The following is a 27,200-nucleotide window of genomic DNA, read 5'->3' on the forward strand; positions in this document are numbered from 1 at the left end:
ATTCATTGCTTCTCATAGATCTGATTTTTGCCTGTCTCATTAATGCTATGACTTACTTGTAACTTCAGTGCATCATTCCCTTTCAAGGCAGACTTGTCTTCACATTTAAAAATAGTCATTACTAAGTAACTTCTGTTGTCTCAAAATTGGTACCAGTGGATGGGCCTTTCGTGTGATGTTCCATCATATGTTTAAAAAATCTCTTTCATGCTGCAGTGTTTTTCAATATGAAAAAGTTCAGTTTTCTGTGTTTTTACTATTTACAGCCCTTTAAAATTGGGAGGGGTAGGCTCTTAGGACTACTAAAAGGACCTGTCTGCGGCTGAGATTGAGCCTGATTTATCTGGCAGCCAGAAGGGTTGGACTGTAGTCTCCAGAGCTAGCAAATCATTCCACAGAGCTAACATTCCTACGTGGATGGACTGTATTAGACATTTTGGTGTTTGAAAATCTGCAAAGCAATTATTCTGACTTTCTCAGTGCCAAAGATGTGAGTTGAAATAACATACAGCAAAAATGTGCAGCTTTGCCTACTAATTTGGTGCTTGGCAAATTCCTTTCAATACTGACCACAGAGAAGCTTATGCACAGGGAATGCATAATAAATTGTATTTAAGAGCTAAATGGAAAAAAAACCAACAAACCAGGTTGTGTGATGGTTTAAAGCCCCAGTTACAGCAATCACACTCTGGGGAGAAAGGATGACAAGATCTGATGTCTTTCTGCAATTTTGAATCTTTAAAGCTGTGCTGATGTATTTTGTAACACCCTCTTAATATTTTAGGCTGTAACTTCATTTTGTTCATATTCAAAAGACCATTCCTTTTTTAGAAAAATAGAATTTTTCTAATAAAATTTAGAAAAAAAAAGGTTTTTTAGAAAAATACCAGGGTAGTAGTTAGAAATTCATTTCATCTTTTGTAGTACCCATATCTCTAGTACCTGGCAGGGAACTGCTGGTCTAGTACTGCAAGTCAAAAATCAGGTCCCATGTTGATTAATTTGATAATTTCTAGGTTTCAACATTTTATACTGCAATCTAACAGTACTGCTCAAATGTTGGGAAAAAACCCCAAAACCAGACCAGTTGTGGAGTTGTGGTTTGGGTTTGGGGTTAGGAGGTTTTTTTGTTGATTTATTTCATGACTTTAAAATTTTTTTGTGGGTTATTTTTGTTTCTTTTGGGAGTGATTTTTGTTTGTATGTTTTCCGGGAGTCTTTTTTTTGTTTGGCTGGTTTTTGTTTGTTTTGTTTATTGTTGTTTTTTTTTAAATTTTGCTGTTACTTTTAAAGTGTTTGCCATTGTTCTGCCAAAAAATGTTTTGATAGGTCTCCTTTGCCATATGTGGAGAAGGACCTGGGTGACCATGTACATTTTGAATACTTTCACACATTTATTTGCTTAAGACCTTGGATTGTACTTTGAGATGTGTGAACTTTGTGCTATTCAGGAAACATACATTCTTCCCTTACAGTGCTAACAATAAACTTAATTGTGAAGGAGAGTTGAGCTGGTAGTCAAATCTTCACTGATATGTGCATGCCTCAAGTGTGCTTGAAATGATATTTAAGTGTAAGTGCACTGTCTTTTTTTTTGCTCCATTATAACAAGTAAATGATGGGTTTGATATTAATGCAATGCAGAAATACCTAATACTTAAAATTCTTCTCTTTTCTTTCTCAGCATTATATTGGTCGTTATTGATAACTTTGCCTATTTGTATATGGATTTAAAAGGCACATTTTTTTTTAAACTGTTTGTGAATAGCTCTATATTTGACTTTTTTTACTGAGGATTTTTTTTTTGTAATTGAGGAATTTTTTTTTAATTGAGGAATTATATTTTTCCACACATAAAACTGTGGAAAACCTACATTTCCAAGATGTAAATATGATTGTTTTCTGTCTGTTAAGGGTGGAATCACATGATCTTTTGGAACTTCATTTCCTGAGAAGGGATATATGGGTATAAAAGCCATGATTGTGTTTTACAACATATAACAGGTATAAAGCCAATGAAATATCAAATTTTTTGTGGTAGTGATGAAACTTACTAAATGTACCTCATTTCCAAAATATCCTAGCAACAGAACTGTTTAACTGAAAATTTGTAGCAAAGTGTTTCAGGCTATAGCTTCCCTAAGACAAGTGGGGAATTGCTGCTCACTTTCTTTGCATTACTTAGAGTGAAGTTTGAGGGTGATCAAGTCAAAACTAAGATTTGATCTCAGAACTAATTAGTTGTAGCTCTCTTGTGTTTTGGCTTGGATTTTTTTTATATAGCCTAAATTTTCGGAGATTTGAGAACTAAGATCTGTTTTAAGTTTTTCTTCCAAAAATGTGAACTCATCAAATCAGGTATTCTAAATCTTAGCAAAAGGTGCTGACAGCATCAGGCCTAGAATATTTTATCAGAAGTTAGAAGGAACCTTTAAGAAAGAATTGATTTATAAAGCGTGGGTCTCAGTTCTCCAACATGAGAAAATATGGGATGAGTTACAACAGTTGCCTAGTTGCAGTGATACTTTGGTTCAGCCAAAGAAAACATACTTCTGGTCTGCTTTCTTCTGTTTTGATCTGCTAACTGTTGCTCCTTACCTTGCAGAATAAAAAGGTGTGATGTGAGATTCTCAAATCTGGTTCACTGTATCCTCACAGTTCATAGAAGTGCAAAGCGCAGGAAAGCAGAGTCTGGCAAACAGCTGGCACATTCTGTTATGTTTATGGGTTTTTGTAAGATTGTGTGCCAGAAAGGACCATACTCAGAAAAGATGCTCAGATAGAAGGTTTTGAACGCACTTCTTGTAGAAACAAAGTGATGGTACTTGGTCTTTTTACAGAGAGTAGCATACTTTGCTATACAAATTGGCCACAGTTCTGCAAAGGAAGCAAAAGAGTTTAATTTGACATCTCCTTAGGATTTAAGACCAAAAGCTTAGGAAGAGGAATTAACATTAAGCATTTTTATATAGCTTAAATTATTGAACTTTAGTTAGCATTGGAGAAATTACCTTTGTGGTGTTGATAACTTTTAGAATATGCCACTGATTCTGTTTGATTTGAACAGATAATCTCAATTGAAAAGCCAGCATGTCAGATCTTTTTTTTTTCCTCTTGTGAGAAAATAAAATCTTAGATCTTGGTTGGCACTCATTAACATACCAATAACGTGTGCCTCACAGAAAATGCCACCTGGGCCTTTGTGTGGTTGTTTCCTGCTCTTTGTTAAAGGTGAATGGAATTAGCTTTGCTTTAGGAATTCATGATTCCTCCATGGCAAGCACAGAGCTGCAATGGGTGAGTGCAAAGCTCCATGCAGAGGAGAATGCTGTCCAGGTGTGGTGGGCTGTCAAAGTTTACCCTCTTACTGTGAAGGAATTAATGTGTACGGGGGAGAGGAAGAGAGGAGAAGGAGGCACTTGTGGTTAAATCTCCTGCAGTTGTAATCTTTTTGTGTTGATATTAGCAACGCATTGCAAGAAAAAGCTGAGAGCTTCAAAGTGCTGAGCTTTTTAAAACTTCCAGCATTCCAGAAAAAGGAATGCTCAGAGCTAATTGTTTTAGGCTGTAGCAATCAATTGTTTTCCAGTTTCAGGTGTTGCTTTTTATTTTGCTTGTTTGTTTGTGGTTTTGGGTTTTTTTCTGTTTAGTGGTTGCTTTTCCAATAGTGGAAAGTAATTGGTTCTATGTTCAGACTATGGATAGATTCCAAAACTAATTTTTAGTTTTAAGTTTTAAATTTTGTCATTGATTTTATAAGGATTTTGGCTTTTTCTTTTTTTTAACAATCGACAGCATTGAAAAGTAAGGTACAACCAGATATACATTTTTAGCCTCTTTTGTGTGTTCTGATTTTGATTTGAATATATTTTAAAGTTGAGGCCAGTGTTGATATAGTATTTGTAAAACATGTTAAAATTTGGGGATAATTTGTACTTATATGAGAAGTCTTGATTTGTTATAGAGAGTTGCCACTTTGGGGACACTTCCACACTACTTGTTTTTGAGCAGCAAAGTGAGATAGTGCCTGTTTTCTCCTGCAAGGAAACTGCAGCTACTTAGAAGATGGCATCAGGCAGTGCTTTCAGTTTAAAAAAACATGGGCAACTCTCTTAATCAGCAGGTAGAATGGTGAGAAATGAAACAGCTCTCATGAGTTGATGTGCAGTGTAATGAATAGCTGTACAGCTTGAGTCCTTCATTTCAAGATTGAGTTCCACTGAGTGGAGCAAGTGGGTTTTGGAGTGGTCCTGAGTGTCTTGCAAATAACCCAGCAGTCCCCAGAGGTCTGAGATAAACCAGTTTCCCTTAGCTAAGCAAGCAGGTAACTTAAGCACTTTTCCAGAATGTCTGAATGTAAATACACCATACCTGTTTTTCAAAGCAGGGGAAAGGAGCTCATTAGGCACGATTGGATGAAGTGACTTTACTTTCAGTTGCTCTTTGGGACATTTTTTCCTAAGCAGGTCAGAATATATCTGCAGTAAGCTGTGATCTGGTTTTTAAGCTATATTATTTCTGGTTTTCTTTCTAATTTTTCGTTTGTGTATCACCAATAAGGGTTGGTTGTTGTAGGATTTTTTTTTGGGTTAGGGTGATAAGATAGCGGAAGGCAAAGAAAATAGAGTAAAGGTGGAAAAAGAAAAAAAGAAAATTGAGTATAACTTTTGATTGTTGCAGTTCTCATATTTTTAGTGTGTTTTGTATTCTATTATTATAGAATATAAATATTATAGAATAATAAAAGGGTGGATCTTCCTGTTTTTCCTTCATGTGCCCTTTTTGGATACAATTTTATCACTCTGCTGTACGGGCTCCTGTGCTTGTTCCTGCAGCAGTTCATTTCAGCCTGTTGCCTGTCCATATTAGCATCGGAAATACATATTCCTTTGTGTTATTGTTGCAATACTGGCTTTACAGAAATTTATTTGACAAGTGGGAAAATTGTAATCATGTAACTTCATTTCCAGATCTTCAGTTCATTAGCCAACTTGGCTAAAATCTATAAAATGTACCAGTTCTATTCACTTTGAAGTTTTAGTAGCATTTTTGTTGTTGTTGGAAAAGTTTCCTCTGTTAGTATTGTGTTCCCCTGAGAGAATTTGTAGCTTGCAAGAAATCTTACTGGTATGCAGACTGTAATATCCTAGGCTTTGTATTATGCTGTGTTGTGCCATAATAGTTTTATGTCTGTTTCCATTTGACATCTCAATTAGGAGCTTATTGGAATCACTGGTTTCCTTTTTGAAACTCTCTGTTTTCAGTCTGCCCATGAAAACAAAATTATTTTCTTGTTAGCAGACATTAATTTGAATATAAAAATTAATTTAGTTGTCCTGGAGAGATTTTTCTGCTCTTTGCTCCAAGAGAGTTTCTTTCTTTTAGAAGAAAAATCTGTTGTGGATGAGTGGAAGGTGTGATGGCCATAATACTCTCACATCTTTAAGTGAAACAGTGTGTGTGTAGAACAGACTTTGTTTGTACTGCATTGCAAAGAAGGCAGGATTTTGGTTCTTGCATCACATTTCAAGATACCCCATGCATCATCTGTCTATTACACCTCTCTCTGGCTTTGTGAATTTTACTCTGGGAGCTTTTAAATACACTATGACTTTTAAATACCCTATTCCAGAATAATTGTAGTTAGTTTTCTGGGGTTTTTACTGTTATTTTTTAAAATTTAAATATATTCCTGTGGACATTTGAGTTATTTATAATGTAAGATCAGATCTAAAACATGTGTTGATTTTTAGAGTGCAGCAGAGACAGTATGTTAGCCTTGGCATGAGTGTGATTGTAGCTGTTCACCTTTCAGTTATTCCTAATCTCTTTTTTCTTCAGCATGACTTTTGTTGCATATCCCAATAGGGAATATTATTTGTATGTTAAAACCAGATTTAGATCATAGTGTTACAATAGTCTTGGAATAAAATAGGAAGTTATCTGCCAATTTGATATGAGAAAAGGCATTTCTGTATTTTGATAAAGTTGAGGAGCCAATACATGTGCCTGGATTGCCATTTTCTTACCAATTCTTTCATTTGTTGCAGTTCATGGACAAATTTACAGGAATTGAATCACCTCACAGGAATTAGATCACCATTGCTTGTAAAGATCTTTTCTTCCCACCTGTAACCAGTTTTCTTGATTTACAGAAGAGGCAGCTGTTAGTACAGATTCTTTTCTCATTTATATACTGAGTGGGAGGGAAAAAGCACTCTCTGCTGCAGATATGAGTGATTGTAACTGTTTTTCATCATTCTGTTGCCATTATTGGAGCTCTTGTGTTTAGACACAAATGTTCCTGAGAAGGAAGGTAGGCCAGATTTGGTAGCTTTCAAAAAATAAAGTCTGTACACAAGGCATAACTACATTCTGGAACATTAGTGAAACATTAGTAAATGGTGAATACCATAAAAGGCTAGACAGCATTTATTTTTGCTCTTTGCTGGTCTTTTGTGTTCCCTGCTTCTTTGTTGTCTGTGTGCTGGCCCTTCCATTTCAGTGGGTGCAAAATCAAATAGTCAAAATTGGTGCTAAAATAACTCTGAAAACCTCTAATAAAAGTTGTTTTTATCTGAGATAAGTAAAAATACTTATGAATTATGACTATTAAAACAGTGAAGTCTTAATATATGCACAAGCACAATGTATGAAGTATTCAGTATATTCTGAATGAATTTATTGGAAACATTTGGAAATTTTTGTGGCATGATTCCATTTTCTTAGTCTCAATAAAATTTGATATACACTTAATTTTTTTTAGTTAAGCCCAGGATACAGTGTTTTCCGGTCCAATCTTTCCCCTTTTATTTCCTTCCACATCCCCACCACCCCCACTGCCCCCCCACCTTTTCCCTGTTTCGTGAAGGAAGAACACATTTTCTGCTGGGAAGAAAAATAGCTTTTATTTCAAAACACTTGAAAGCAGCTGTCAAACATCAGATTCTGTTTAACATTGCTTTTTGTTTGGACTTTGCGTTAGGAGGTAGGAGCCCAACTTTTCACTTAGCAAATTTCTTTGTTCAGCAACTCATTTGAGAACTGCTTGACATGGTAAGAGATAATGATGTTATTACTTTAAGAAGTCATTAATTTTAGGCTGTTCTTTGTCTAGGTTTTTATCCCGTTTTTTGGTAAAGATGGCAGCCAACAATGCAGTGCTGAGCAGACTGGAGCAGAAGGGTGCTGAGGCCGATCAAGTTATTGAGTACCTCAAGCAGCAACTTGCCCTGCTCAAGGAAAAAGCCAGTAAGGATTTATCTATCTTATGCTAAACCTATTAACCAGATGGTTAACAGTAAATGCACATCGGAGAAAATGAGAATATTTGGTGTGTCAGCCTTTAAAGCGTTTCAAGTTCTCCAAGATAAACCTTGCAATCGTAGCCCCACTTGACTGTCATGTGGGCTGTGGGGGTTTTGTTCTCGTTTGGTTTGGGCTTTTTTGAAGCTGCTTATTCTGAAATAGAAGAGGTATGGATGAGGAAGAATTAAAACACAAATTATGGAAATTTGATAGAACATGATTCCATATGAAGACAGAAAAAGAGTTGGAAAGAATACGAGACTATGCCTTATCCTGAATTTAGTACTGATTTTTCACAACTGTGGCATTCTCTCAAGAGTGTCATAGCTTCAGTTTTGATACTTTGTATTCAACTGTATCAGTGAACAAAGATGGTCTCTATTACAAACATCATCAAGGTTTTTCTGTAGGTTTCTCAGAGTTTTTTCTTGTGATTCTGTTTAGGGGACTGAGAAGATAGTATATTGGGAGGCAATTTGATTATATAACTATTGTTAAAATGTCTATTTCAACAACAAAGAAAATAATTCCTAAGTATTTCTGATTATATACTCCTTGAAATTTTTCACTTTTGTGCTGTTTGGCTCACCATGTTTCACTTTTCTTTAAAAACATACCTTTGTGTCCATAGTGATGAATGCTAGTTACTGAAACCTGTTGGTTTTTTTTTTTAATGTGTCAACTCTAGTCTTGCAAGCATCTCTCCGAGAAGAGAAGAAGCTCCGTGTAGAAAATGCTAAACTGAAGAAAGAAATTGAAGGATTGAAACAGGAGCTGATTCAGGCTGAAATTCGAAATGGAGGTGGGGAAAAAAGTGCTACTCTCATACAAATTGATGTAGTTAGCACAAAACTATCTTAATTCTTCTTGAGTTTTATTGTTCTGCATCTGACTCTATGGTACTTCTTACAAATTCTGGATTTTCCCTGATTTCATGCCTATGAAAAGTTACTTGATTCCAATATTTTAATGAACTGCTGGCCTGACAGATCTATATACTAAACTTAATCAGACATGGAACTAGTTCTTTGTATTTTTTTTTTTTCAGTGCCTTGCATAATAGGCCATGAACCTCACTGATGACAATGACTCCTTGTAATTCTGTAGAAATTGCTATATGTCTAACTCTTCTTGCTTTAATCTAGCATGACTGAAAAATCACTATGGAAAGATCAAGCCATGGTGCAAAGTACAGATGATCAGGGACTTACTAGGAAAGCTGTGGTTATGTAAATTTATAAACAATGTGTTCTGAATTTATGATTCTGTGCTTTATACCAGCCTTCCTTTGGACTTATTCTTTCTTTGCTCTCCTCTATGTAGTTCTATTCAGTTTATACCATCATTATATACTTCATACTAAAAAAAAAGGAAAGAAGAAAAAAACCCCAAAACTGAAGTGTTTCAGATACACTGTGTTGTCTTTTAAAATTATTGCCAAAAAGTCCTTTTCTGCCCTCAACAGTTATTGCTATTAACCCATGCTATCAGAATTCTAAATTGTTTAAGATGGTATCCAGTGTATCTGGATGCTGGCATTTAACTTCACTGAATGTTTAACTGGTGTAAAAGCACGTTCAGTCTTCAAAAAGATTAACATGTGAATACAGAGAATTATTTTTCTCCTTTGGACACCAATAAAGCCTTTTCATGTACTAAACCAAACGATTACTTATATTTCTCAGTTGTCTTTTAGTCTGCAGCAGTTCTTGACAAGTGTGGGATATTTCACAGAATCTGTTGCGCTTGAGAAAGGTCTGAAGGTATATTGGTCCAAGATGGCAGAGGAAATACTTGGTGTGCATCTTCCTTTAGCTAGCTAGTTCATCTAAGTGGTAGTAGGACTAAATTCAGATCTTTTCTTTTGAAGGGAGTAGATGTTTGTTAGATCTGAAGGGACTAAGTAGTTAAGCACAGAAATTAGATGGACACGGGAGATCAAAAATATCACAAGGTATTTTTTCAAAAACCTGAGAAACAAAGACTTTCCCCAACTAGCAAGCGAGTGGATGTTGGTACAACAAATTTCATATTCAAATTATTTTAGAAAGCTGTTTATAAGAATATAATTTGTGCAAATCACTTGTGTGTTGAAGAGGACAGGCATCAACTAACTAAGTGCAGTTCTTAAGGAAAGTTATATATCTGAAATGAAAAATAAAGCATGTATTCAGTTTATGTATTCTGAATGGAGAATTCTGTCATGGTGACACCAGAAGAATGTGTCAGTTGTTAATGATAAAACATTGAAAGGATTGAAAGGAACTTGAAAAGATCCTCTCATCTAACCTTGCTTGGGAAAGGGAACCTTGATGGTACTGCCTAGTGCACTGATGATGCTTACCCTGTGCAATTATTGGGTTAAAAGCCTTGATGAGATTCTTGAAGAGCAGAATGTAGAAGAGAGGTGCTTCTTGCACTTCCGTCTGGTGAGACTGATTGTGCAATCTCCAGAATTACTGTATTAAACTGAATTACAGAATTACAGAATTAAACTGTATCAGCAGTTTAAATAGAGCTGTTGAAGGTAATGTGGAGAATGTAGAGAAAAGAGAAATCAGCAGATCACATTAGGGCTGCAGGTAATTTTGTTTTATTCAGGCTCAGTTTCTAAAGTTAATCATAAGAGTTGATGGATGATCTGAATATGCTGTAAAAATGCTTTTGTGCATAACTCATTTATGGAATAGTCTCCAGTATGACAAGAGCTAGTAGCTATAAACTGAAACTAAACAAATGGGAAATAGGGAATTGGTAAAAAAAATAACTAGATATTGAAATCAGCTACAAAAAGAGATGTTGTTTGCTTATATATTTTCTTGTATTTAGGACTTTTTCGCATATAAAAATGTGTAATCGAACACTTTGTTTTTATTGATCATAATAATCATATATAGATTAAGTTCTGAAACGTGTTTTGTAATGTGGTCCACTACTCAGCGGTTGTGGTTTAGTATATTAAGCAAAATTTTCAGTTCTCTCTGCTCTTTCATCTACGTTGTACATTTAGAAATGTCAGTGTTCCAAGTTCCGGTGCTGCCCCTAACTTTTGTGGTTTTGATTTTAGTAAAGCAAGTTGCAGTTCCTACTGGTACAACCCTTTCTACAACTTCGTTTTCGGAGAATGTTCCACAACCTACAGCAGTTACAGCATCTTCTGGTTCCAAAGATCAAATTAAAGGTGAAGATGAAGAAAAGAAAAAGAAAGAAAAAGTAGAGAAAAAAGGTACTTTTCTTATCTCTGATAGGCAGTTGAGGTATTTAATTTATGCAAGTGCTTTTGCACGATTTTGATAAAAAAAGCTCTCATACAGCTACAGTAGGAAGAGTCATGCTAGCTCTTAAATCTTGAAAATACTTGAAGCTAATGATGGTTGTCAGGTAAGCTACAGTCTTCATTGCATGGGATACATGCCAAATTCTGTTTAATGTGACTGCACTTTCTCATTTAAAAAAACACCACCAGCAAAAAACAAGGCATGTCTGTTGGACACTTGTACTTCTGTGCAACTGTATCTTGTAACTTACTGTGTTTTGCAATCATTCTCTTATGCAGATTATTATTAATTTGCTATGATTAGATTTGCACAGGTTTGCAGAATTTGGATATTATGATAGCGCACAGTCTCTTTTTTTCCTGGTGAGTTGTACAGCTACTTATAAGCTATTTTATATTTTTTAATGTATTTCAGCCTTTGACACCTTAATATTCGACAGAGCTGTAAATACAAAAGCAGAGGCCACATGTCATAGCAGGCAATTAAATTTTTCCCTCAAGTATTCAGCAGCTACAGAGCAAACATTCAGTTATAAGGAAAAATAAAACTTTCTATATATGATGGGGGAAAGTACAATACAAGTAGCTTAAATTCAGTCAGACAAAGACAGATCACAGAATATTCTGAGTTGAAATGGACCCACAAGCATTATCAAATCCACCTTGTAAGGGAATGGCCCAAACAGGGGTTGAACCCGCAAATTTGGTGTTGATGATGCTTTGACCAACTCAGCTCATCTCATATGGAAAGCAGTGTTAGACTTTTGTCTTATGCTGAAATATAGCACAAACATTAAATAGTAGTCCTGCACAGGCTGTTTCTGTGGAGTTCAGCATCTGTTGTAGGTATTGCATTTAACAGTTGAAGTAACCAATACGTAAAATTGGTTTTTGAGTCTAGAAATTAATGAAATTATGGACTATCTCAAATCCCTTTGCTTTCTGTCACCAATGTCATCTCTTTCCTTTCTGGTTATTTTCATCTTCTTTGTTCTGCTTCTTGCAAATCTTATCTGTATGATTTCTCTGTATATGGATTCTGGACTGACTCTGACACTGGCCAGAGGAGTGCATTTTTTTTCCTTAGCCTGTGGCATTGAAATGGATATTTTTTATGTATCTGTATGTATATACACCGTGTACGCGTTTGCTGTGTTCTCTTTTGAGGAAAGGTTTCATTTCTCTTGTAGAGGAATGTCATGGAGAACAGTGTGGAATTATACCAAGGATAAACTTAGCAGGTCTTTGAAATGATCTTAGGTATTATATGTTAGCTATTTTGATTGGGATTTTTATCCAGTGTCTCTTATATTATTGTATATACGACTGATTTTATTAATCAAATTGTCAATTACATTAAAAACCCAAATCATTAGAGCTTTTAGAGCTTTTCATCATAAATGAGCAAGTATTTTTGAAGAGCTGTTGCTTATATTAAAAAAATTGCCTTTTTATTATTGAATGTATCATTTAAGTTCATGCCTGTACTAGAAGAATTATGAATGAAATCAAAATGCACATTGTGTCCACTTTACCTTTTTTGCTCCATTAAGAAGGGAGTTTAGTTTACATTAATATGTAAGTTATCTTGGATGAAAGAATAACAGAATATGCTTATTTAAGGTAAGCACATCTTAGACTTTTTTAATCTCCCAGAGATTATAGCTGTTAAACAAGTCTTTAATGTCTCCAAAACAGCACAGTCTTATCTATAAACTGCATGTAACTTGCTCATCTTGAAAGGAATATTGCATATTTTATGATTCCATGATTTATATAAGCAGCTGAGTATGGGGAGTTTTGCTTCAATGTTGTTTTATACTACACAGTCTTTTCTGTGATGATCATGGGGTAAAGGCACCACACCAGGGGCATCTCATAAGCCATGAGCATTTTCATGCACTCTTGTGTTTGGGAAGTGCAGAATTTTGGCTAATGTCATCTTGAAGAGTTGCATTGCAGCTGGAACAGTGCAGCTGCAGTGACCTCACAGCTCGTGACTGTGTACCATGCTGATAAGCACTGATAACCCTTTGGACTGTGATTCTCAAGTTTCCTTTTGCTGCTGAAACACCATGGCAAGGCTTACTGGTAATTGCTAATTATGTGAAAGGGATGATCAGATAATTCATGTGGCCTTTGTCAGAGTATGTGTGTCACACATTAGCTACACTTAAATTCAGGGTGACTTTGCAAACAGAAGGTGGTCATAAGTTTAGGTAATGACATAAATGGAAGTGTGAACGATAATTCACCACTGGAAACTGGTAACAGAGGTGCTAACTCTTTATTCTTTTGTGTTTTGCACAGAATTTATGCTTATTTCTGAGACTGTAGCTCACTTTTCCCTTGCAGTAGTCATATATGTTAGTTGTGCTTTTTTTAATGTTTATTTCATGGAACAAAATGTTCTCTAATAGGTGAAAAGAAGGAGAAGAAACAGCAGCAAGCTGCTGGAAGTGGCAATGCGAAACCTGTAGATGTTTCTCATCTGGATCTTCGTGTTGGCTGCATTATTAGCGCTGAAAAGCATCCAGATGCAGACACTCTGTATGTTGAACAAGTGGATGTTGGTGAAGCAAGCCCAAGGACTGTTGTCAGTGGTTTAGTGAAACATGTTCCTCTGGATAAGGTATTGACAAAATTATTTACTGATAGCTTTTCCTTTCCTAAAGTATCTTAAGGCATTCATCTGTTTATAGGATATGTTTTTATTCTGCTAAAAGATTTGTACAGTCATGAAAACAAAAATAAAATGCAGATGGAAGTAATACTTAACAGCATTTGCCAAAAACCAGAGAAGTACCCTTACCCCAAATCAGTTTCTGATTGCAGAAACTTCTGTCCTGGGATCTTATTCCAATTCCTCTGCCATCAGTGCACACTGAACTCCTAAACTAAACAGATGTTACTCTTCCTTTAGGTTTCCTACTATGTAGTGGAGAAGCCATAGTAACCTTTTTGGTATGATCCAAACTTTTGAAACCTTTTCCTTCCAATTCTCTTTTATAGCTTGTTGAAATATTTGGCATGAAGTAAAGCAGAGAGCATGTAAATTCAACTTAGCTGGCAATGAATAGCTTAAACAACAGTGGAATACAAAATGCATACTTTTACTTCCTTGTGCAGAATAGAATCTGTGTCCATGCTTTTTTCAGTTGATACGCTTTGGTGTTTGACACAGATGGTTCATGGGTGCCTTTGAACAACCTGAGACTTCAAGATTTAGTTTTCCTTTCACACCTCTTCTGGAGGGTGAGAGGAGTTTACTGAAGGTTGTTCCTCAATTCAGATGCAAGCTTGGCATTTAAAACAGTGTTGTGTAGAGCAACTGCAAAATGGATCATGAAGGAATTGATCTTAGCCTGGAAAAAGCTCCACTTTCTTAAATGTCTTTTCAATCTTTATTTGCACACTGTCCCCATGGAAGACTGCAAGCATAGGAAACAATTAAAATTGTGATTTATTTTTTTTATGCTACAGAAAGTTACTGAACCAAAAAAACCCACCTGAATAGAGTAACTATTCTGCACTGATCAGCTGATGGTACCCACTTACTTGATTTGCACTGGGCAAAATCTCAACTTGATTGCATTTTAGCAGCCTGCTTTCAAGAAAACATGTAGAGGAAAACATTAAAAGCCATTCTAAATATACTTAGAAACATCAAGTGTACAGAATGAAATGGCAGCAGGAGTCTTTTCTTTTTAACCTTCTTTCTGAGTGGAAAAATAATCTGAAGTATTCATTAACAGAGAATTAGGGATCATCCTTGCACGTTCTTTGAGAGCATTTTTGTTTGCCTGTCTGGTTTCAGTTTTGGCAAGTCTCTCTTAAGACAGTAAATTTTTAGGGGCAAGCTTCCATCTTTTTGTGTTTTTTGAAGTGTTCAAAAATGTGAAGGCCTGGCATGTCTCTACTGCCATATATTGAAATAAAAATATATACATCAGATCAAGGACCATAGCCATAAATTTCTTCACAAAAATTCAGCTGTTTATGATTTTGGTGTTTGATGTGGTAATTTAGCAGTGTTTGAGGCTGTAGTATTTGTATCATCTGATTTTACTTTTGGTTAGGAAACACAGTATGTATCTTGACTAACATTTCAGTGTGCAGTGCAAGTTATTTATGGGTGTGAAAACTTCTGGCATGCCCACTTTATATGTGAAATGCTGTGGGTTTTGTTCCCGTGGTGGTGAAGCCATGTCAGAAGTTGCACCCTCTATTGTCATGAGCAGTTGTGTCACAAGTAACAGGGATGTGGAGGGATCTTGGCACAAGGTGCACCATGCCACTGCTGAGCTCTTTCGGCAGCTTGGGACTGTGGGGAAATTTCTGAGATGTCAGAAGGAATTGGCAGCTTTTCTGCCACTGCATTTGGCTTTTTGAAGTGGATTTCTGTGTTCCTAGCATCAATACCTGTTTCAAGCAATTGTTCTTGAAATTCAGGCAGTTCTCCAGTGTCACTTTTTGTCACCTCGTCCTCTTTAACCTAAGAGAACCTCATGTCAATGATCAGAAATGAAAAACAGGAATGTAGGGAATGTTTCTTAAACTTAACAAGAAGAGAAAAGGCCACCATCATCCTCCAGAAAGGCTATTCTCCAACCATTCACTGTAAGAGGATACATTACAGTTACATCTGTTGTGAACTATATACGATTTTTCTAGCAGAAACTTTTCCTCCACTTAGATGCCTTGAAATCTTTTCTTTCTAGATCATTGTGATGTCCACCCAATAATTAGCCTTTCATTCATTAATTGTTACTCAGTGCTAGATAATGCTACAACTTCCATTTTAGTCACTGACATGTTACAACTGTTTTTTGTGTTTTGTGCTACTTATTTCCATAGCAAGAACTTGAGAAATTTTCAGTCAGTGGGCTGGCTTGAAACTGATGCAAGATAACTCTTTCTTATAACTGCTTCATTTATGCAGTGTTTGAAATAGTTGATCAATTATTAATCCTGCTGGTTTTGTTCAAAGTCTGTACTGTGATGCACAAAGACCAAAATCTAGAAATATTAAATACTTCTATATAATGTGCACTAGTAACATGGGAATTAAGACATCCTTACTTTGTCTCTTAAGAATGTTCAGGGTTTAATTTTGATTCCATTTCAAAGTGTGGTTTGTTTTAGACTTTAAATTGTGGCAGTTTTTCCTCAGCAAAGTATTTTCTCTGGTTCACTCTTGTAATTATTAAAATAAAACAACAAACAGAGAAACATTTTGCATGTTTGCACTAACAAATACAGTGTTCAGTATATACAGCCATTTTCAGTGGATAAAAACCACTCAAGGCATTTGGGTTAACTAAGATAAAATTTAGGATTCAAGTAAGCTCATTATGTAAAAGACCTCTTTGCTTCCAGGATACACTTAGAATTTTTTACCTATGGGCCTAATTTGTAGACTTGTTGTTATTTTTACTATTATCATCATTAAATTATTATTATAATTAAATAGGAATTGTTTCGTTAATAGTGCTATATTGAAAGTGGACTAAAGCGATTGTCAGTAATGCATAAAGATGGAATGAGAGTGAAATGCCTCGCCTGGTTTTTAATTTAATAAATTGAATATTTTATATTTCCATGATAAATATGTTACATTTCGACATTTATTTACTGGCCAGCTCTTAGGGGGTTTAGATGTTATGTTACTAGTGTCCAGCCATTAAAATTGTGGATCTGTTGCTACATGCTTCTCTTATGCTTCAGCTGTCATGGTAAGATCTCATCACTGTAATTCTTTCATTCTAATGAAATAATGGGAGTCCCCAAAGCCACGTGCCATTTTCAGTACTCACATCCTTCTGTTTTCCTCCCCCAAGATGCAGAATCGGATGGCAGTGCTACTCTGTAACTTGAAGCCTGCAAAGATGAGAGGAGTAGTATCTCAAGCAATGGTGATGTGTGCCAGCTCCCCAGAAAAAGTGGAAATTCTGGCTCCTCCACCTGGAGCGGTACCTGGGGACAGAATCACTTTTGAAGGTTTTCCTGGTAAGTAGTTATTTAGGAAAATAATAGAAACAAGTATGCCAAGGTAACCTCAGTGTTGAAGCACATAAAACAGCTTTTTTTTAAAGCTCGTTGGGTTTTTTGTTGAAATTTTCTGAATTAATTCTTGTTTTTAATTTTTTTTTACTACCATGCTAATATTGTGTAAATAAATGATTGAAAATACTTTATCATCTGTCAAAGAATTGTAACTTGATAAAGTTGTGTAGACCTTAAATGAAAAATACTCCATTATTTAAGTGTCAGTAAGTATTTCAGTTTTGATATATATGGATAAACGTACTTGGCAAATTACAACAAACAAATGTAAAGCATCTTTCAGAGTGTCTCAGTGTAAATGGTAAAGTATTAAATTCCTAATTCCAGCTCCTCTCTGCAATGAAAGTGTCAGAACTTTGGGTAGTTTTTCTTTTTTGAGGAAGAAGGGATGGAGGGGATAGAAGGAGTTGGAACAACGTCTCCTATTCATGAGAGGAGCCTGTAATATTCAAATCCACCAGGGTTTTTTGTTTGTTTGTCTGGGACAAAATATCTTTTTAGGTTTCCAAAGAAAGACATTGGACCTTTCCCCACTTAATTAAATTAATGAATCCATCTTTTTTCAGAATATAAATGAGAATTTTATCAAATTAAACTTTATCAAAAGACGACTTCTCATCCATTTTTCCATTTCTTCCACCTCAATGAAAATTATTAACTTTTGACTGCATATTGGGAACTCAAAGCATTATAGGTTTATCATGTTGATTTAAAATGCTGTTTATTAATAGCTGAGTCTGAAAAGAGAGACTAGTATAAATAATCTTACATGTCACAGATTATGGGAATGCACCTGCAGCACACTGTGCATAAGGAGAGTTTCTTCCCTTTCCATTGTTTGAGTTATTGCTATATCTTTTTACTCATTGTGGCTGCCAGTCATAAAGGAAGTTTGTGTGAGAACTTGGTGCTGCCCTGTCCCAAAAAGGTGAGGACACACAGGTGGCTCAGTTGTTGGTGTCACATGGGAGCTGACTGTAGACTCCTCTCCTACAATCATCAGCTGCCTAGGTTTATCCTGCACCCAAGGAATTTAGGAATTTCTGCAGCACAGCCCAAGCCCAGAGCTACTCAGGTCAGCTGGTTAAGTGGATCACAGAGGTCTTGGTGAGCAGTGCTCTTCTGGTCAGGATCAGTCCATCACTTAAACTTGAAAGAACATGCTCCAAATCCCAGTATTTCCCATACTGGGTGAAAGTGTATGTGTGTGCATTTATCAATGAAGTATTCATCTTCAGGAGTTTATTGTTCAAAAGTTGGCTTTCACATGTGAGAAAGTGGTGTAACTTTTATTTTCTGCATAGACCCATATGAACCTTTATAAACTATTGCACTTCTGACAATTTCTAGCTGTACAGCAGAGTTTTGATTTATGAACCTCTTGGCAAGCTCCATGTTTAAACATATTTGCATGAAATACCTTTCAGAAATATATATGTATGTATATATGTATATTTATACTTCTCAAGAGTGAAATTGTGATGCTTAAAAAAAAAGATATATTTTGGTTAGAATATGATAAAGGAAGCAATGCTCTATCTAGGTGTTTTATGAAATTAAGAAATAGCTCAGCTTGCTGTGATTTAATGCTCCAATTGAAAGTACTTTAAAATAATACTGTTTTAAAAGGAAATCAGTCAGCAATTTTTTTTCCATTTTAGTTTCCTGTATTAAAAATATACCAAGCTTGCTAGTTGAATTCATTAGCTGCACTGAAATCTTAAATGCCTCAGCAATCAATTGCGTTGACTAAATTGTAGGAATACTCATTCATGGCTTCTAGTTGTTATCACATCTAGTGAGTAAAGATGGATTAAATGTTGGGCCTTTGTTACCTGCAAGAATCATAGGTACAAATACACTCACACTGCTATCTGTTGCTGTGGAAATGGATGTGCAAGAGAGCATCAAGTTGTAAACACTTCCAGTGCATAAGCCCTGGAAAATGATGTACAGGTTCAGCCCTCAAAAATGCTCTTTGTCCAGGTTGAGGAGGATTTTTGTTTGCTTTTGTCTAAGATACAGCCTTCCTCCAAACTTACATCTCAAGTAGCTTAATATACCTGGCATTTGAAAATGTGAGAGCTGGTAGTAGCACTGTTTTCTGTTCACCAGCATATCTGTTCTTGCACATGACTGATGAAGTGAGTTCCATCAAAATTATTGAACTATTTGACTCCAGTTGTTTAGGTTTTTTACATTGGCAAAAAGCTTTCCTAGAGCAATCAGTTATAGAGATATTTGTTCTAAAATAATTCCCAGGTGTTATGGTATGCAGATACCGTGTTGACATTTTGATCTTTAAAAGATACAGGATAAGCTAAATATGATGTGTAAGTTGTTCTAGTTCTGAAGTTATGACTTGCAGCCAGTAAGACAAGATTTTGTGTGGATTATATCAGTTTCCTTCTGGTGGAGAGCCAAAGACATGGGGCTCTGCTAAGTGCCAAATGAAGGTTTTTGCAATTCCTTTGAAAGGTGTATATATCCAGGTCTATAGATTGTAGTCTGAAATGTTACACTGTTTTCTACTGCTTCATAAAGAGCTGTTTGGAAAATTTTGTAGGTAGGAGATTTAAGCCAATCATTGACTTTGAAAATTTACCTAGTGCTTAGTACTACAAAGTAGAGTGATCTATCTTCTTCTTACATAAAACTTATTTAAAAGAATTTTCAGACTTGTGATTTTACTATCTTGAGTAGGAAGATGAAAAAAAAATCCATTGGTAGATGGAGACCTACAAAATCGTGGTGGCATCTGTTTCTGTACATTTGTTTGTTGAGTATTTGTCTTTTCAATGTTGCTGTTGTAAACTAAATTAGGGGGAAACTCATTGGGAGATGGGGAAGACCACTGGAGACTGGAGAACTGAGTTTCTCAGTTTTTAACAGGGTTGAACATCTATCTTCTACTCACCTTTTTTGTGTTTAAACCTTCTGCTTCTTGGCTGCTGCTGTCTCCTCAAAGACCATCTGGCACTTGCCTGATGCAGTTTCCAGGAGGATAGATTCCTTGTTGTGTCAGATGTCATTTAATTTCACTGCTTAATTGTAACCATTTATATTCTGATCAATTTTTTTGTTTTAAAAAGTAATTGTAAAGCATAAAGATTCAGTTGGAGCCCTTGAAGTTAAAATAGAAAGGACAGCTGGATCTTATTTAAGTTTGAAGTATGAAAGTCTGTGAAGCAACAGAAGCACCACCAGCAACAATAAAGCAATTCTAAAATGCACACAGCTGTCTATCAAGCAGCTTGGAGTCAAGCTATTTTTAAGTCTTCTCTCTCCATTATACAAAATATTCATGAGATACAGACTAATTTTCTTTGGCCATTTTAGTCAAAGTAAACAAATGATATCTTGTCTCAAAACAATTAAATTTTTTTCTGTAGCTAGTGGAGTGTTTACCTAGAACTATCTTGAGTGCTATTGAGGAGTGATTTGGTAAGGAATGCTGTTGCCTGGAGTACTGTTCTGTTTTGCTTATTTAATTGGTGTCTTTGCCCTCAGTGGAATTTTTAATACTGAAGTGTTTTATACTCCAGTGCATGAATCTTCAAGGTCTTTTGAGCCTTTTTTTGCAAGAACTTATCAAATTTTTATCCGTCTTCACTAGAAAAGGTCTGATTTTTAAACTGTGTAAGAATTCTTCTATCGTGTGTGTGTAAATTCTGTAACCTCGTGCACAGTAATTGCCTTAAGAAGGCCAAAATACTTGAAGATTTATAGCTAACTGTGAAATCTCTTTTCTGATAGCAGTATCAGATACTTTGATGCCACAGGAACCAAAAACCTGTTACTTAAATTAGATAATTAAATTACCATTCAGGTTTAAGAATCACTAGCAATTTAGTGGATTACTATCTCTTTAAAAGAATGAAAAGTGGAGAAGCTGGAGTGCAGTGGTTAGCCTGTAGTTAGCAGGTTTTTTTAATCAAAGCTAGAGTGTATGCCTGCTTTCCTTCAGCTGCATGGTTACAATCCACTTCGGGGCAAGTGGCATTAAGTAAAGTCACACATCACTCTGTCCTTTTGCCCCTTGCTGTGCTGAGATATATTCTTTCAGCAGTTTTTTAACTGTTACAAAGTGGAGAGGTTTCTTGCTTATTACGAAAATTTTTTGTAATAAAGCAGTGAGATGGAATGATATGTTTAACAAAATTTGGGACCTCTTATTTGGCCCATTTTTCGTAAAAAGAGTGGAAAACTGATTAAACCATTAAAAGCGTCAATTTATTTTATTTATAGAAACTCTTCTAAAGAATATTTACTGGGAAGAAGGAATGCAGTGAGGAGAAAGCATAGGAAAAATCACAGCCTAAAGCTCTGGTAGTATTTAAAATTGGTGCCTATGCTAATCTAATATGAGCTCACCACAGATCCCAAGGGAGCTTGACGAAGGATTCCAGAGAAACTTATTAACATCCAAGGCCTGTTTTTTATAATAAAAGTCAGGAGGTTTTCTTACTGAAAAAGAGAAATCATGTGCTTTTTATATTTGAGGAGAGGAAGGAAAATGTACAGTGGATCACTTAACATTCTATTTAATGATTTTATTAGTTTGTATGCATGCACTGTGGTCTAAATCCAAGTTTGCCTTTGTTCATGAACCTGAGCATTAAGCTGATTTATCTTTGTGAAAATGCACAATTAACTCTAAACATTTACTAATTTTATTTAGTAGTGCAATTATTTAAGTACTTAGAGTTATTTAAATTTCTTCCTTTGTTAAATATTAATTATAAATATTATATAAATAAAATTATTGATGTTGTGACTGATTTTTCTTTGAAACACTAAATGTAATCTGGATGTGAAATAACTTGACTGGATTATTAGATACTGCCCTGATAAGGCTAGCTTACTTCACAGAGAAATCTGGCTTAGTCTGCTTCTCTTGCATATGTAGAAACTGCAGAATACACACACCCAGACATTACAGAATACCCATACAGACAGAAATAGCTCAGGTTTGCAGGCATTGAGAATGTAAGTAGACTGAACTATGGAACACATTTAAAGGAGAATACCAATAAGGCATAAGACAGGCTGGAATGAGAATAGTGGATTTAACCACTGGTTGGTGAGTCAGTCAGGACTTAGCAAGCAGTGATGAATTTCAACCACCTATTAGAAAAAGATATGTTAAAATCCCTGTAGTTTGGTTTGTGTCTGTGCTTTGAATTTCATGCTTATTTAAAAATAGGAAAAATATTCTTCATTATGCTATCTAATTTGTTGACAATATTTCCAAACATTAATAGAAGAAGTCTGCACTTTGTGGTCATTTGAGATCCTTAAATGATCAGATTTGCTAATGTAGTTAGTTACTGTCAATACCAGTAGGGTGTAGATATCTTATCATTATATATCCATGGAAGCAGGAAACTGAGGCTTATCAAGACTGAGGCCATAATTGCTGAAACTAGCTAATTTCTACTGCCTCTGTTGTTTTGGGCACTACAGCTTGTCATCAAACAATACAAAGCATAGCAGGACAGTGTGTAACTCAGGGCTAAAATTATATGTCAGTATTCTACCTCTGGACTATTCTTGTCTAAGTTCAGTACTCCACAACTGTAACAGCATCTGCTAAGTGCATTTAATTTCTTATAAAAACATCATTCATTTCTAAAGTTAATATGCTGACAAACATGTCTTGGTGAGCAGTGTACCTCTGTGGTCCATATGTACTTAATTCTTGGGAATTCTTTTGTAGTATAAACTAACAGCAATGGTTTAATTTCTTCCTTTTGACAGTGCTTGTTGTCTGATACGACCTTTGTTGTATCTGATACTTCAAAGATCCTCTTTTTCAGAGAGGAGACATTTCCTAGACAATTCCTAATTCCAATTAAAATTTTCATTTTGAGAATCAAAAGGAATGTTAGGGTTTTTATCCCTTAAAAGTGTGTGCAGTGATGCTGTGTGGGCTGTCATAGATGTGTAAGTACATGGTGCTCTTGTTCTGAGTTGTGTGCTATGAGGTTATTCTTTGTTTTGAAACAGGAGATCCTGAGAAGGAACTTAATCCAAAGAAGAAGATTTGGGAGCAAATCCAACCTGATCTTCATACCAATGACCAGTGTGTTGCTACATACAAAGGAGTTCCATTTGAAGTGAAAGGGAAAGGAGTGTGCAGGGCAGAGACCATGGCAAACAGCGGAATCAAATAAATAAATAAATAAATAAATGGTTACTAGAAACTTGTACAGAGGTTGAAATGGAAAGTGATGCAAGCAGAATAAAAAACATTAAATGTCTGGCTAAGACCTGGTTTTTTTTGACTTCTTTTCCATAATATGTTACATCTCCAACATTTTGACAATTCACTCATTCACTAGGCTTGTTGTCCTTGAGGTTGTGTGCTGTCAGCAGTTATTAACCATTCAGTGCTCATAACTTAATTGCCAAGGCTTGTTTGTGGTGGGACCACAGGCAGGAAAGTAAATTTTCTGGACAGCTTGAAGGTGTAGAGCTTCTATTTAGCAAGAGCTAAAGGAAATAAGGAAAATATTCTGCTGTGTTCCTTTTGTGCTAATTGCAGGACTAGCAGCCAGTTAGTGAAGATCACAGTTGTCTTTATTCTTCTGGCCACTTTGTAATAGTTTTTGTCCTCTTCCTCCAGGCAGTTTTCAGGTGTATTGTAAGCCTCTGCAACTTTGTTCTTGCCTGTGTTCTCTCTGTAGTCTGCAGTCAATTGTAACTGGAAGATTAAGCTATGGTGGTTTATGCCCTAGGATGTTCAAGTGGACACGTTTTCATGTCGCCAGAACTAAACTGCTATAATTTCATTAAGATCGAAGCTGCCACTTTGCTAGAATAGTTCTTTATCTAGTCCACCTAGGTATATCCTTCCAAACCAATAGGTAGGACTGAGAAATAATTAATAACAGATTCCTGGAAATAAAAAAAAATTTTAAAAAACCCTCAAACCCCATAAGACCAGCCTGCAAGAAAACCCAAAAAGCAACCAAACAAAAAAAAAATCTGTTTCCAGTGCTCAAACAGGTATAAAATGAATTGATTTTTTGGTTTTGTTTTAATGTGCTTTTATGCAATGATGTTTTGTACAAAAAGTGCTTTGGTTTTAACAGAAATAGCTTCTTCAATTTTTAGAGTTAGAATTATTTCATAGTAATGTACAAATAGCCATGTTGCTAGGCTATTAGCCTCAAAATCATTCTTTTAATTCCTTACTTTCAGTAATATGAAAATAAATATTTTGGATCCATTTTGCATAACTCTTTTAAGTAGCTATGTAGAGATAATTCAGATATTTTTGCATATAATATTAAATTAAATTGTTGCTGTGTAACCATTGAAACAGTAAATACTATTTTAAATAGTAAAATTAAAAACAAACTTGAGCCTTTCTAAATTTTGCAGGCTTTGAACTTCATCCAGTAAGTGGAGAGAAAACAAAATGACAGTGATATAAAATTAAAAGGAACATGCATAAAGAAGATATGAACAGATTTTCTTTTTGAATGAGTTTTGTTTGTGCCTGTAAACTGTTAGTTTTTCATGCATCTGGCAATAAGTAATAGCAATTAGTTCTTTTAAATGTGCTGAATAGTATTAAGCACATGGAAGCCATTTTATCTGCCTTGTAAACTGTATATGCTAAATGTCTTATTAAATAAAATCATTGTAGTTCAAGAACTCATTTATAACTAATCTTGAATGATGGTAGGGAATACTTTTACAACAGATAAATCTTAGCTTTTAGTATCGGAAAGCTCTTTTTAGAAATGGAAGTTCAGAGGAACCTTCTGAAGGCTTGAAGAATTGAGCAAAAGGCCTCCTGAGTCTGAACTCATGCATTTTTTCTTTTTCTTTTTTCTTTTTCTTTTTTCTTTTTAAATTTTATTTTATTTTTCCAGATCTGTATTCTGTGTAAACTGGAATATACAGTCTGGTGTAGTTCAAAATCCCATTTGTAACTACACACACATTAGGAGCATGATTTTGGATCACTAGCTTGTTCTGATTTTGTGGCTGAATGTAGATTTTGAATGCAGTAGTGTGAGGTCCTCTGTGGAAGGCAAGTAGTTTGATAAGCTAAAGAGATATTTCTAATTGTGTGTTCAAAGATGTTTGGTATGGATGTGGAGTTTTTCAGTTGATGGCTTTTACTCTTTTATTTCTATTGGATGCTACCTACTGTAGAAAACAGCCAAGTGAGCACCTTAAAGCTAATTTTATTTCTTGCTGTGTTTAAGTAGTACTTGATAATTATTTCTTTGTATGAAATTCAAGAGCTTTCTTAAGATAATATTTCTTTCCTCTCTAATTATGCTGTTGTGGTTGTCTAGGAAGATGTATTTATGCTGTACCGAGCTCAAAAGTGACAACAGGGTACTTGATGCGCTCTGCAAATATGTTTCCTCACTGTATCCAGCCTCTCCTGTCTTGTCTGCATGAGTAAGTAGGACTGCAGTGAAATCCTTCCACGTGGGACCCAGAAGTTCCTGTAATGAAAAGCAAATTTTAACTAGTTATCTCCTATTTCTTTTCCCCACTCCCATTTCATATGCTTAGTACATTACCAGACCATTTACTTGTATGGTTTTTTTTTTCCCCTGGCAGTAATCCAGTTCATGTTATCCAAGTTGCTGAAATTTCTGGGTCTTTTTTCACCTTTCTGAGACATATACATCCACTTTCAGTGGATATATGTGGGCATGCAGTACTAGCAGTTCTCTGTTCCCTGGCTACAGATGTTAACAGAATGTCTCCAGTTAAAAAATGTTCATGTAAGTAAGGAAAAATGGTTGTTTGGCCATGTCACACATTAGTTTGGAATCGGTAGTTGCCACATACTCATACTGCCACACTGTTTAGAGGTCTTCAAAAATGTTTTTGAAAACACTGAAGCACCTTTTGTTGAAAAAATAAGTGATGAATTTCTATGTAACACCAACTTCAGTTCCAACTGTGATCCATAAAATTCAACTATTCTCAGCAATTCAGGAAAAACACAAATCAAATGCAACACCTTAAATAATGGGCCAGAGAGCTTTTCTTCAGCTTCTGTGATTTATCTGATGGAGGAGAATGGAGAGAACAAGCTGCTTTTCTTTCAGAAAGTACAGAAAATTTTAATAGGAATAAGAGAGGTTGGGCTTTAATTTACAGGTGGAAATAGAATTACGACTTTGGGGCAATCCTGCTAACTCCGGTATATGACAAGAAGCCTGCCTTGGTGATAAAGGACACTGCAGTGATCTTAACTGTAACCTAAATGCTGTGGTATATAAAACTACTTTAAAGGATGTCTGCTTACTTCCAAGGTAAGTGGGGTGTCAAAAACACCTGGTGTATTGATAGTGATTAATCTGTTTTAGAACCTAGGGATGAAAAATACCAAGCACATACAAAATTTTCCTTTAAGCTGCCCAAGAAAGTCTTGAGTTCCAGTTTCAGAAAGAGAGGAGAGAGCTTTGATTTGCTGGGGACTCAAAATCTATTACAGTCTTTGTTCTGAAATTAGCGTCTGCCACTCGCAATTCATTAGGCTGTTGGAAAAAAAATCACTTTTCTTTTATGGAAGAAAATATTTCACTTTTCTTTTATGGAAGAGTCAACACTTCCATAGCTATTGTCACCTGAAGATGAAAGAGTTGCCGTTAGGGCAAAGACTTCTATTTTTTTTTTGTTTTGTTACCTGGATGAGCTGAATGGTGTCGTCACTTTCATCTGGACACAGAGGCAGGTCAGCCCTGAGGACCAAGAGGGCCAAGTGCAGGCCTTGCTCCCCGAAGTGCTGAGCCAGGGCTGCTCTCACGGTGTCCCTCACTTGCTGTTTGCTCAGAGCACTGTGAGGGTAGCTGGGGGTGTCCAGCACTCGGACGCGCAGCGCTGACTCGCGGCCGTTCCTCCGGATGAGCCCCGAAATGCGGGCGCTGCGTCCCAGGCTGCAGCACGTGGTCACAGAGCTGGGGCACAGATGGCTCTCAAAGTCTGCACTGCCCAGCAGGCTGTTCCCAGCAGCACTTTTGCCAGTCTGAGTCTTTCCAAGCACAACAAGGTTGATGGTCATCTCATTGCTGTCTGCCATTGTCAGTGTTTTTATCCACAAACCTGTCGCTGAGGACAAATAACATTAGGTGCTTCAGATAGCTTCAGGGGGTGGGGGGGAAGAAGAGACAAGAATTTCTATTATTCAATGTCTTTTGAGTGTTTTTCCCTGCCTAAAATGTGAAAAGAGTTTTAGGAAGAAGCAATAATGTTATGGAGAGGCGACAGAGAGACAAGGAGTTGGGGAACACCTGTGGAAAACACTGTTGCCATTCTGGGACAGTGGTAGGTTAGGAGAAGGAGGAAAACTAGGGAAGGAAGAAAAGAATGGTGACGTCACTTAATAACAACAGGGGCTGCTGTTATTAAGTGATGGTGTTTCAGGATGTAAATATTTACTTGCTTTAGGAAAAAGAATAATCAAGGATAAGTAGATTTTAAGGGAGCACTTTTTCACAGCTTGAAATATGTTTTTCGTCAGCTGCCACTGATGTTGAAATAGACAGTAGTCTGGAAGAGCTTTCTG

At 35.9% G+C, this 27,200-nt stretch overlaps 2 protein-coding genes across 2 annotated transcripts in view; one reads left to right on the forward strand and one right to left on the reverse strand.

The window, feature by feature from the left end:
- AIMP1 (aminoacyl tRNA synthetase complex interacting multifunctional protein 1) overlaps window positions 1–22,921 on the forward strand; it is a 31,468-nt gene extending 8,547 nt beyond the window's left edge. The window contains exons 2-7 of the mRNA XM_054294133.1: window positions 7,118–7,251; window positions 7,997–8,110; window positions 10,376–10,534; window positions 13,006–13,217; window positions 16,426–16,594; window positions 22,661–22,921. Coding sequence (XP_054150108.1) covers window positions 7,118–7,251; window positions 7,997–8,110; window positions 10,376–10,534; window positions 13,006–13,217; window positions 16,426–16,594; window positions 22,661–22,827 — 955 coding nt within the window. The 3' untranslated portion in view covers window positions 22,828–22,921. The remainder of the gene's footprint in view (window positions 1–7,117; window positions 7,252–7,996; window positions 8,111–10,375; window positions 10,535–13,005; window positions 13,218–16,425; window positions 16,595–22,660) is intronic.
- Window positions 22,922–24,528: 1,607 nt separating this feature from the next.
- Window positions 24,529–26,984, reverse strand: GIMD1 (GIMAP family P-loop NTPase domain containing 1). Its single transcript, XM_054295845.1, has 2 exons — window positions 26,322–26,984; window positions 24,529–25,125 (listed from the first exon to the last, which is right to left on the reverse strand). The coding sequence occupies exons 1-2, from the start codon at window positions 26,712–26,714 to the stop codon at window positions 24,856–24,858; spliced, it is 663 nt and encodes a 220-aa protein (XP_054151820.1). The 5' UTR covers window positions 26,715–26,984; the 3' UTR covers window positions 24,529–24,855.
- Window positions 26,985–27,200: the final 216 nt, after the last annotated feature.

This window comes from Melozone crissalis, unplaced genomic scaffold (genome assembly GCF_028551555.1).
Source record: "Melozone crissalis strain CALT ecotype California unplaced genomic scaffold, PUWL_Pcris_2 ptg000006l_1, whole genome shotgun sequence".
Lineage (NCBI taxonomy): Eukaryota > Metazoa > Chordata > Aves > Passeriformes > Passerellidae > Melozone > Melozone crissalis.